The sequence below is a fragment of the Colobus angolensis genome, unplaced genomic scaffold, assembly GCF_000951035.1.
Source record: "Colobus angolensis palliatus isolate OR3802 unplaced genomic scaffold, Cang.pa_1.0 Scaffold186, whole genome shotgun sequence".
Classification (NCBI taxonomy): Eukaryota; Metazoa; Chordata; class Mammalia; order Primates; family Cercopithecidae; genus Colobus; species Colobus angolensis.
Genome location: NW_012114999.1, coordinates 2,528,302 through 2,540,668, shown reverse-complemented (window position 1 = coordinate 2,540,668; position 12,367 = coordinate 2,528,302). Strand labels below are relative to the sequence as shown.

The 12,367-nt window shown below is 47.9% G+C and overlaps 1 protein-coding gene across 4 annotated transcripts in view; it reads left to right on the top strand.

Annotated features, from left to right (window-relative positions):
• Positions 1-12,367, top strand: part of BCAR3 (breast cancer anti-estrogen resistance 3) — a 281,941-nt gene that overhangs the window by 243,124 nt on the left and 26,450 nt on the right. For all 4 annotated transcript variants that reach the window (XM_011940002.1, XM_011940001.1, XM_011940003.1 and 1 more), the window contains 2 exons: positions 8,819-8,947; positions 11,774-12,216. In XM_011940002.1, the coding sequence (XP_011795392.1) occupies positions 8,819-8,947; positions 11,774-12,216 (572 nt within the window). The remainder of the gene's footprint in view (positions 1-8,818; positions 8,948-11,773; positions 12,217-12,367) is intronic.

Below are 12,367 nucleotides of genomic sequence, written 5' to 3'. Positions count from 1 at the left end.
GACAGAGTGAGACTCCGTATCAAAAAAAAAAAAAAAAAAAAACAGAGGGTTCAAATTCCACAGTGTGTCAAGCAAGCATCCATGATGTGCCAGGTATAGCGCCAGATGCTTTACATGCATCAGGTTCTGTAGTCCTGTGAGTTGGGAGTTGTTACCCCCACTCCGTGTGCATACAGAAACAAGCTCAGAAGTATAGAAATGTGCCCATGGTCACTTGTCTTGACCAGCCTCCAAGCTCTCTCCTCTTCTTCACACCCAGTGTGACAAGGAACCTGCTAGACAGAGGGCAAGCAAGTGAGCATGGTTCCAGCCAGTCACTGTCTATTGGGCACTCGCTGTGTGCCAGGCACTGGGCCAGGCTCTGGGAGCCAAAGGCAAATAAGGCATAGCCTCTGCTTGGCCTTCAAGGTCCCCGCCTGCCTTGTCTGACTTTCCCCTGACTGCTCCCCAGTTCCCATCCTGGACTCCTGCCAGGCTGTATACCTCTACAGAGGTGTCACTGTCTGCTGGACCACAAGACAGAGGCATGGAGGCAGGACGTGAGGGATGTTATGTTCAGGGAGCCGTGGAAGGTCCCTGCAATTGGGTCCTGCATCAGAACATGTTAGCAAGTTAGCTTGTGACCAGGTGGAAAAGGGCATTACCTGCCTTATGAAGGAGGCTTTGGGCTTTATCTGGAGGTCACTGTTAGCCCTTGGGAGCATAACCAATATTTCCTCAGGGCTTGGCAGCCAACAGCCCCAAATAATGTCCTGAAAACTTTAATGCCTCAACTCTGGTGACTCCTGGAGCCCACTTCATAATGGCAGGACCCTTGCCCATCTCCCCCGCTAGTCATGCCTCTGACAGCTATTTCTGGGGGCCCATAGGGACACTTCCTGTTTGCATCCACAGCCCTCTCATGATCTGGGCCTCCTAGCAAATTCAGAGCCAAATCCCAGTGTCTCTGCAGGTTCAGTATATATCAGGGGCCATGGGTCAGCTCCCTGGGGCAACAGGGAATGGTGTTTAAAGCTCAGAATTCTGGAGGAACAATGCAGGACTGGGGTCTGTGCCCCCAGGGACTAGGCCCGAACCCTGGCATGAATGAAAACTAAATACTAGAAGGTCATTGATTCTGTGTATATGTGTGTGTAGTGGGAGGGGAGTTGAAAGAGACTGAGACTGTGGCTGTCGTGTCGGCCTTAGCTGGAGCACCCTTGGACTAAAATCTCTGAACCTAGGGGTAATATGACAAGGTTGGTGGTATTGTAGGTGGCAGGTTGTGGGACTAGAGATGGGAGGTGGGGAAACTGTTAAGAGGCTGTTGCAGAAGTTCTAGGAGAAAAGAACAGTAATCTAAACGGTGGGGATTCGAATGGGGATAGGTAAAAGAATCAGGAATTTTTTAACCAATGGAAGCCGATTCTGAGGGTTCTAGTTTGGGTAATGAGTGCAGAAGAGATGCCAGTGACTGGGCAAAAGGGCAACGATCAGGCTTTGCAGAGGGGATGAGCTCTGTTTATCCATGTTGACATCTGAGCTCTAATGTGGGTTCCAGTAAATATCCCTACCAGGCACTGACCCTAAGGGTTGGAGATGGAGATCTGGGCATTGTCAGCACATTTCAAAAGACTCTGACCTGTGCCTTCAGCCCTCGCCCTATCCAGCCCATTGCTCTCACTGCAGCCAGATTGACCTCTTTGAAAGCATCTTTTTGTATACCTGTTGCTTTCCTGGGCAAAGATTTTCAGTGACTCTGACTTTCTGGAGTGTGATGGTCTAAACCCTCAGCCACCAATGTTGGGCTGCCCTCAGCCAGTCCTTGAGTTTCTAGATCAGGACTGCTCTGGTCACAGGTGACAAGGATTCCACTCATACTAGCCTAGCTCACAAGAGGAGTTTGCCGGCTGATGTAATCAGCTGGGGCTTAGGGATATGCATGCTAGGGTCACTTTCCATCTCTTGCTCCTCTTCTCTTTGCTTGCTGGTTTGATTCTCTCAGCACTTTGTTCTACCTGGCAGGAAACACGGGGGTGAAGCAACTTCCACGCTTCAAATCTCATGATGTTCTCACTGGAGCGGGATAGAGGACCTTCTTCGCTCAGTACCATCTAGAAAAATCCCAGGAAGAACTCTGATTGGACCAACTTGGTACAGGAGCCCTTCCTGGGCCAACTAGCCATGGTCAGGAAGGTGGGGTCAGAACCACATGCTTGGAGTGAAGATGGGGCTCTCCTGGGGGGTGGCGGGGTTGCTGGATGATTATAAAATACATAACATACCATTGTTGTGCCTTTGCATGCTTTAGCCCTCTCCTCCTAGCCAGAACCTTCCAGCCAAGGCCAGCTCTTTTTGTCTTCAAAAGACACAAGGAAATGTCTCTTACCTCAAATGTCCCAAATACCCTTCCTATCCCCGTCCTTAGGTTTTATCCTCACGGTCCAACCCTGGTTCTCCAGACTTCTGTCCCCTTCCCGTCTCCATGAAGCTGTTTCCAGGACACTCCTGGCCGCAGTGACTTTTCTCATTTTTCCACGGGGAAAACCAAAGGACAAAGAGGTGGGGTAACTTGCCCCAGCTGCCGAGCTGGGAGGGACAGGGAGCAGATGGCAGGACAAACAGTATGCTTCTAGAGCTTGGGGTGTGTTAAACTGTGTGTCATCTTCCAAGGAGACTGTGCCTTCCTTGAGTGCAGGGACGAGGGCATCCATCCCCCACCGGCAGCCAGATGCTGGCAACTGTTTGGTCATGACAGTGGATGGCCATGGCCTCCTCAGCCTCTTTCCACCCTCGGTTCCTAGGCCTGGGGAAGAGTCTTTCCTGCCGATTTGCACAATTTAAAATCCTGTGGGAACTAGGAAGCCTTTCTTACAGGCAGGGATAGAGTAAAATAATTATTAATTATAATGCAGATGCCATCTTTTTGAAATTCTGCTGTCTCCTACATGCGAATGAGTGTCCCCAGCCTCCTCTGGGCGTTTCTGACAGATCGCCCGAGTGCACCCCTCCCCCTCCCCTGTCTTCAGAAGTCGAATCTCCTGAGCCTGCAGGGCCCATTGTGGTGCCTGATTTGAAATGCAGGCTCTGATGCTCACACAGGGGACCCCAAGCTCCATTCCTCCCATGCCGGAATGGCTTTTCTTCCTTGGAGAGCTGCTGAAATGTGGGTTTCTGCATTAATCGAGGTTCCCAGCACGTTCGTGGACCTGGCTCTGCGCCTCCAGAATGTGTTTTCCAATCATCTCCTGGGCCCTGGCTATTCCAGCATGTCAAGACTGTACTTGCCGGGGCCATGTGGGGCTGCAGAGATGTGCTTTCCAGATTCAGAGTGATATTTATGATTTCTTGGAGCCAACCCCAGCAAGCTAGGACCAGCCCTCTCCGTGTAACCGAGCAGAGGTGCTGGGCCAGGCGGGCAGTGAGTGAGGATTGAAGAAACCTGTGGCAGGCAGCCTCCAGGCACTCAGCAGGCTCCAGGCTGCTTTCCTTAACTGCTTCCCTCCCAAACACCTGCCTCCTTCAGCCTCCTGCATCAGACCTTGAACAGGAAGCCTGCTTATTTTACAGAAACAGATTAGTAGCATCCTGATATGAGTCTATTATGACAATTGACAGTGCTTAGTGCCAGGGATGTACTTAGTGCTTTCCAGATGTTGACCCATTTAATCCTTATTAACACCTCATGACATATTATCATGCCCATTTTGTAGATGAGGAGCCTGAGGCTCTACGGAGTTAATGTCACTTGCCCGAGGCCACACAGCAGGTGCGTGGCACAGTGGCCTGTGGATTGAGGTGGCTCTTAAACACCTTGCTGTAACACTTTTTGATATGAGGGCTATTAAAGTGCTGGGGATAGGAAAGATGTAGCTAGACTCAGATTTTCATGAAAAGCATCAATTATAATAACTTATGAATTTTCTAACTATCCTGCAATTTGGTTGGACAAGAGGGGGCGTCATCCACTCCCTACATTTGCCCTGTTTGTCACTTTACCTACATCTCATCTCAGACCCCAGTGCTAATGACTGGGACAAACATGAACATTTCGAAGTGGGGCCATGTGAGTGGGTGACCATGTACAGTAGTTACTAACTCTCCCTCCCTTCTTTTCTTTCTTTCCTCCTGAAGGTATACTTATTATTTATGTACATAGTACCTTATCTTACTCTCCCTGTCCCTCTAAAAGGACTACTCAAATTTCTCGAAGCACAAGATATGGGCCCTGCCTGCACATTTGTCTCATTGTGGTCTCATCATGGTTGTGGGTGGATTTGGTCCCTGGAGTGAAGCTGGCAAGACCCGTGGGCACAATATTCTTGATCCAAAGCCCAGCAGCATCCCTCCCTCCGGAGGCTGAGCCCACAGCTGCTGTGTGGGGTGAGCTCAGGATGGCTAGAGCCTCTGCTGAGGCAGCAAAAACCAACCTTGTCTCTCTGACTCCTCCTCTGCTGCCACCTCCTTCCCTTCAAGACAAAACACTGGAAAAACAAGGAATCAGATGCCTTCTAGGAATGAGGTTCAAACTCAGGGGCAAATGTTAGAGAATTTAATCTTGGAGAGAGAATTGTATTACTAGATAATGTAATCCTTATTAACGTTTATTGCATTTATGTGAGCGAATGATTATTCACAAGTTATCTTGCTCTGCCTGGCAGTTGAAGAAAACGTACAGTCCAGAGGGCCACAGTCCTGCATTCGCACCCAGTGTCAGCTTTCTAAGAGAGCGCAGCCGTGTTACTCATTCTGGGTGCCACAATGCCCGCTGTCCCTTGCTGACAGAGGGACTGAGGATGACTTGAGTCCAGCGCGTCCTTAAAGCACACTGAGTTCAGAAGATGTCTACAAATGCGAGAGAGCTGGAAAGGAGCTAGGAGAAAAGGCTGTGGGAACTGGGGTGGATTTGAACGATGTGCTTGTGTCTATTTTCCCAAGATTGGAAGCAGTTGGAATACCTAGGACCTGACACCTTATTCTGTCTCTTCTCATAAATCATTCTGGGCTATGCAAACAATAACAATGCATGTGAATATTATGTGAGTGAATACAGTACTAATCTCTTCTGCCCTTCCCTTAGAAAGGTAGTCTGAGGAAGGGCAGGAGGATTCTTAGGGCATTCATAGAATAAATTAGAACTTAGATCAATTAGAGGACACCGATAGCCACACAGAGGGGATGAAACCTTTGCTGAAGGCAGAGGCTCTGTTGTGTTACCTTAAATTGCTAGAATTTGCTTCATAGCCAAGTCCCAAAAACTAGCCTATGCCATGAGCAAAATGGTTGCATTCCAGGGAGAAATCCAAATTCTTCCCACATGGCAGCAGAGAAGTGGAAGGATACACTGTCACCAGTAATTCAGGTTGTATGTGGGAAGCCTACAGAATTCTGCCAAATATTACAGACATGCATGACCAGTCCTGTGAAGCAGAAATCTCATTTCTGGTCCCCAAGAAGCACAGATATCAATCACAATGTTCTCAGAAATACAGATGGATACATTTTGCCACAATTTGTTATATGGTCACCTCTCACTAACCTGTAGGGTTTACAGTCCATCAAAGTACTTATCTATAGTGACAAAATCCCAGTTGGGAGATCCAGATCTCATAAAATACAAGCAGCTGGGAAAAATAATTGCATTAATATATGTGACAAAGGCAGTAGTGAAAGTTCTAGAAGGTTTCCACTCCCAAAATAACCACTATTTAATCATGAGGTGGGCATATGGGGTGATCGTTTTGAATTGCTTTCTTCAGTTGTCTGGCAGACTTGTCTACATCATCTGCTAAGGCAGAGGCGCCCAGCAGCACACATGGCTCTCTGCAGTATATTCGAGCCAGCCCTCACTGGCTGGAAATGGAAAGCCTTTTGCAATTGCTTGTTCACTCTGGGTTTCCCTCTCTCCCTCCCTCCCTCCCTCTCATTTTCTTCCCTCTCTCTTTCCCTCCTTCCCTTTTAAAATACAAGTCTAGGCAGTTGTGTAACCTTCAGACTTTTCATAAATTATGCAAGAGCTTAAGGGCATACTTTTTGAAGTCTGGTCTTTCATTCCAAATTATTTGAGCGTGTCAATCTTAATATCTTCATTTCTCTGTCTCTAGGTACTTTCCTGTAGTACCCTACCTCCTATAGTACCCTGTAGGATTCCCTTTCTGGAGTCTACAGGGGGAAAGAACAATAATTTAGAATTTTTCTGTTCTTCTGTTAGTAATTAGGACAGAAATAGCAAGATAGTTGATTTTATATTTTTTGTAACTAGTTTAAAAGCATTATCTCAAAACCTGGAATAAAAGATTGATGCATATAAAGTGCTAACAAATAATAATAATAACTCTTGCAGTTATGAGCAGAGCTGAGAAAGGAGCCGGGGAGAGGGAGAGGTGGCTGAGTGTTAGGACATCAGGGAGGAAGGAAAATGCAAAGATAAATATGGAAATAGCTTCTTGGATATAAGCAAATAAATTTTCAATAAAGAACCGTGCAAGACCTGCTGTATGTTTTCAGATCTCCACATTTTCAGAGATCAGACCAAAAAGTGGGCCCAGGGTGCAGCACAAGGGATTTAGGCTAAGCCTGCAGACTGCCTGTCAGGGTGACTCAATGGGGGTCAGGTCACAATATGGGTTAAGATTTAGTTCAGCCGCCAGTGACGGGAACACCCACCAATCACAGGCATCCATAAAGTAGATCACCTAGAAGACCTGGAGGCTGGCGGCCCAGGGCTGGTGTGCAGTCATCAGGGACCCAGCCTCAATCAGACCTTCCACCCAGCCATTCCTAGGTGTGGCTCCCCACTCATGGTCCAGAATGGTGTTGAGGCTCCAGCCATTGCGTCTCAGCTCCTTGGTCAGAACTGAGTCCTGTGGCCACATCTCCCTGGAAGAGACAGAGATTGAGGAATGTGGTCTTTTGGCTGAATGGCAGCATGCCCAGCGAAAACAGGCCTTCAGATAACCTGAGAAAGAGAGAATCTCCATAACTAAGCAAAGTCAGCATCTTTTCTCATCCTGGGGTATTTGTTGACTAAATACCCAGTGCCTGATGTTTTCAGGCATTGCTCAAGGGCAGTGGGGAAAAAGTAAATGGATTTCTGTTTTCATGAAACTTACAGTCTAGTGGGAGGCAAGACAGACAATAAAAGAACAGTAAAGCGTGGCCGGGTTGACAGCCTGCATTCCACACTCAAGCTGTCTTCAGATGAAGCTGCACAATATTAATAATGGAGCGGACGGTGTCAAACATCACCACCTAAAGCCTGAAGGCACCCTGGACAGCCAGCATCAGCATCTCTTTGATGCAAATTCCATCGTTCAGACACTCCCCAGTGAGTGTCTGCCCAGTGAGAAGAGGAGGAGGGAGAAGTAAACACGTAGTAAGCCAGAGCCCCGTTTAAAAATCAGCCCGAGTGACTCTTCAGCTAACTCGCCTCATGGGCCAATGTGCAAAGAAACACTAGAGGATAAGAATCTAGCCCTAAAATTCCAGGGTTTTTTTTTTTGAGGGGGGGGTGGAAAAGGATTTGGAGCTATTTCTTTGCTGAGGTGCAACGTAGTATAATAGGCCGGGCACTGTGCCTCACACCTGTAATCCCAGCACTTTGAGAGGCCGAGGTGGGTGGATCGCTTGAGCCCAGGAGTTTGAGACCAGCCTGGGCAACATGGCAAAACCCTATCTCTAAAAAAAAAAAATTACAAAAATTAGCCAGGCATGGTGGCACGTGCTTGTAGTCCTAGCTACCAGAGAGGCTGAGGTGGGAGGATCGCTTGAGCCCAGGAGGCCAAAGCTGCAGTGAGCTGAGATTGCGCCACTGTGCTCTAGCCTGGACGACAGAGTGAGACCTCGTCTCAAAAAAATAAAATAAATAAACATTTTTAAAAAGTAGTGTGATAAGTAATAATTTTGTGGCTCCCTTGGGGGTTTGAAAGGCAAGCTGGGAAACTTGGGAAAACCACAGGGACACAGCCTTTTTCTGCTCATGGGACCTTCAGCAAGTGGTTCCTGGTCATCAAGCCTGGTCTTGCTGGGAACTGGGCAGGTTTCCAGGTTCAGTTCACATGTTGTAAGTGGGCATGGCTCTAAATTAAACCTGGAGCCACTGCTGCCCACCTAGCACTCCCTGCCATGGCCACTGTGCAGTGCTGCAGACTAGTGATTCTCAAACATCTGAGGTGAAGGACCAGGGTGGTCTTTTTAAATTTGTTTCAGTTTCCTATCTGTCATAAAAATGAAATATTAGAAACGTGAAATAAAGACATAGAGACTTCTGTTATTAGATTCAAGAGACATAAAATTGCTGTGTCCATTTGCCCTAAAAGTTTCTAAAGACGGACTCAATTCCTGAACTTGAGTTTACCAACAGCAGAGAAGTCAGGGCCATCGCTACCAGCCCAAGGACTCTACTTTGGGCCTCACTGCCCAGGGGCCCAGTATGTAAGGCCAGAAGGGAGCAGCTGCCCTCCCCACGCTATGTCAGGACAGTCCTGAAGGAGAATGAGGAAGCTCTCGGCTGGGAAGAGAGCAGCCTGGGCTGCTGTGTCTTGCCATCTGTTCATCTCTCTGGCCCTTCCTGCCCGGCTGCTTGAGTAGACTGGTAAAAGGAACCTCTTGGTGGACTCTCCTACCAGAGTCCCCATGTGCAGGTGAAAATTTTATTACATGGTTGCGGCCGGAGAAACGAAAGGTCACAGTTCTTTGTAATCATTATCTAGGCTCCCCCACCTGAACGCAGGCTTTAGCATAACTGGTTGGATTAGTGAAGCAGGCGGCGGTCACCTCCAGTTGGCATGGCCTGGTGTGGCCTGGGCAGGGTGAGCTCATGGTTGACTCTGTGTTGCAGTTCTCCAAGGAGAGGCACATCATGGACAGGACCCCCGAGAGGCTGAAGAAGGAGCTGGAGGAGGAGCTGCTGCTGAGCAGTGAGGACCTGCGCAGCCATGCCTGGTACCACGGCCGCATCCCCCGACAGGTACCTGGTCTTGTCCCTTCCAGCACACACAGGGCTGCTCTCAGGCAACCTACAGATTGATGATCTGCAGGGCCCCACTTCAAGGCCACATGGGAGGAAGCTCCTGTGTAACCAAAAACAGATACTCTAAAAATGACTTCATTTAGACCCTTCTCTAAGAAGACCTTGGGAAGAGCTGAGGTCAGGAACCCAAAGCACACATCCACATGTTCAGGAAGTAGAGGGACAGCCAGCACTCCTGGGGTCTGCAAGCACAGAGCTGTGGGAGGCAGCAGCCACAGGGTCAGTAACCGGAAGAACTAGGAGGGCGGGCTGTGGCCCACGTACTTGAACTCTTGGCCAACTGCCAGCAGCCTCAGACCATTTTGCAGCCCCTCCTTCTCAAGGCAGTGGCTTAGCTTCGGGAGGAGAGAGGGCGGTGGCCCAGACCAGCAAGGCTTCCTCTGGCCCGGTGAGCTGGCAGTTATTCACACTCTCCATGCTTCCCTGCTGGATCCCGTGACCAGAGGTGGAGAAGAAGGGGAATTAAACCCATGATCACAGACTCGTGGCCCAGAATATACTGTGTGATCGTCATTTGGGTGATTGCCATGAATAATGTTTTTTCATTTAATACTGTAAAAATTGAAAAATAGAGTAAGTCTGCAGAATTGAAGCATAGAATTTCCCTTGGGTTTTTATTGTAAACCTGATCTGGCCAATCATTAACCAAGGACAACATGACAGGAAATGTGTGGACAGGGGCTGAGGGGAAGGGCATCACGTCGTACTTTTTTTTGGTTTTTGTTTTTTGTTTTTTTTGAGACAGAGTCTTACTCTATCGCCCAGGCTGGAGTGCAATAGCACGATCTCAGCTCACTGCAACCTCTGCCTCCTGGGTTCAAGCGATTCTCCTGCTTCAGCCTCTCCAGTAGCTGGGATTACAGGTGCCTACCACCATGCCCTGCTAATTTTCATATTTTTAGTAGAGACAGGGTTTCCCCATGTTGGCCAGGCTGGTCTCAAACTCCTGACCTCAAGCGATCCGCCCACCTCGGCCTCTCAAAGTGCTGGGATTATAGGCATGAGCCACTGCACCCAGGCTTTTTTTTTTTTTTAATGTAGCAGATTTCTTGGCACAATCAAATAAATAATTATTATTCTGACTTTTTTTAAGTTTAAAATTGATTGTAGAAAATATACATAGCAAAAAGAAGGAAATTAAACTCTTATCCATAATTCTCCTCATAATTCTCCTGGGGATAACCATGATGAATACTTTTGTGTAGAGACATCATCCCCGGCTTTTCGAAACCAAGTATGAGATCGTACTGCATATACTTTTTTGGTAGCCCAATCTACTCACTTACTGTGTCCTGGGAATTTTCACCCACTGTAGAATATTCTTCTTCACCAGACTGCGTTGTATGTCTGTCCACGGTGTGCATGCACCACAATTTATTGGACACGTAGAGTGTTTCTAATACTTTGACCAACATCCTTTATGATTGCTATGTTCATACCTACAATTATTTTCACAGGCTCAATTCTAAGAAATGGAATTTCTATGTGAAAACATTTTTAAGGCAAAGATGCAATTTTAAAGTAACCATGGTAGCCTACTCTTTTGAGCTAACAGAAGTATACTGTTGATCAAATATTGGAATGTCCCAGAAAAATTGTCAGAATTATAAAACTGATGACTATCACCACTGTCCGTCTCCTTATCATGGTCATCAAATTTGTTTACTACTTGCCATGAGTATTAATTTGCAGTGATAAATCGTTCCAAACTGGATAACTGGACACTATAACCATAACCATAATAACAAGTTATTGCTAATATTTTAGCCCCTTAAATCTTTATAGCCATTCCGTAGGTAATATTATCATTTGTGTTTTTCAGATGATGTAAGTGAGCCACAAGGAGATTATGTAATTTGTCCAGAGTCATACAGCTGAGCCAGGATGCAAACCCAGGTGGTCAGGCTACAGGAACAGCCAGGCTGTACCACATTATAAATTCTCCAGTTGCTATAAGCCGCAGCATCATGCTAGTTAACTATTTTTGAGCATCCACCGTGTTCCAGCGCTTGCATATATTATGTGTACAAATACATAACCCTCATAGTAACTGGAAGATGGACCCCAGCCTGACTTTGTTCCAGGCCTCCTAGCTAGTAATTGGTGTGTCCAGAATCCATACCCTAGTCCTGCATGCAGAGTCCTCCTCCCCATTGGCCAGGCCTGGAGAGGGGCATCTTAGGAGAGGGCCCCGAAGACGACTTCTAGACACCAACAAATACCTTCTTTCTCCTCACTCCACTTGTTGGGGAGGGAAAATCAGGCCTGCCAGGCACATATTTTCTCATTTCTTATTTCCTGTTGCATTATGTCATTCAGGTCCGTATAAACATCATGTTCTTGTGACACCTCCCCAACCACCCTATTTTACTGGACAGCCCTCATCCCCTCCCCAGCACTCCCTGCCTCCTTTCCTGGTTCACTTTTTCCCTGACCTTACAACTGGCATGCATAGCTGCTGGTTATTTATCCTCACTCAGACAGAAGCTCCTCACCAAAACCAGGGGTCCATGAGGTGTGCTCTTCGGTGCCACTGTCACCACTGCATCCCCTGAGCCTGCAGTGGTTCTTGGCACGAGTAGGTGGTCAATGAACAGTTCTTGAATGAATGATTGGATCTTCTATGAATTTGGTATTTGAAAAACTAAAGAATAGACATAGTAGCATTGTCTTCTGTTGGCCCAGAGAAGTGGGTAGCCATAAGCTTTTAGGAGGAATGTGAATTTGCCTTTCCTACTCCTCACTCACCTTTTTGTCCCAAAGGTGTCGGAAAACCTTGTGCAGCGAGATGGCGACTTCCTAGTTCGTGACTCTCTGTCCAGCCCTGGGAACTTTGTCCTGACCTGTCAGTGGAAGAACCTTGCTCAGCACTTCAAAATCAACCGGACAGTACTGCGGCTCAGCGAGGCCTACAGCCGCGTGCAGTACCAGTTCGAGATGGAGAGCTTTGACTCCATCCCTGGCCTGGTGCGCTGCTACGTGGGCAACCGCCGGCCCATCTCCCAGCAGAGTGGTGCCATCATCTTCCAGCCCATCAACAGGACAGTGCCCCTGCGGTGCCTGGAGGAGCGTTATGGCACCTCCCCAGGCCAGGCCCGGGAGGGCAGCCTCACTGAGGGAAGGCCAGACGTGACCAAGAGGCTGAGCCTCACCATGGGTGGCGTCCAGGCCCGAGAGCAGAATTTGCCCAGGGGAAACCTCCTCAGGTAGGTCAGGGCCTCCTCCTCAGGACTATGAGGGGCGCCAGGGGTGCCCAAGGTTAGTTAGGCAGATGAAGAATTCATCATGGAACAGAAATAAAAGATGTTAATAGGAATGCTGACTGTTCGCGGAATAGCAGTCATGAGGCAGTGCACG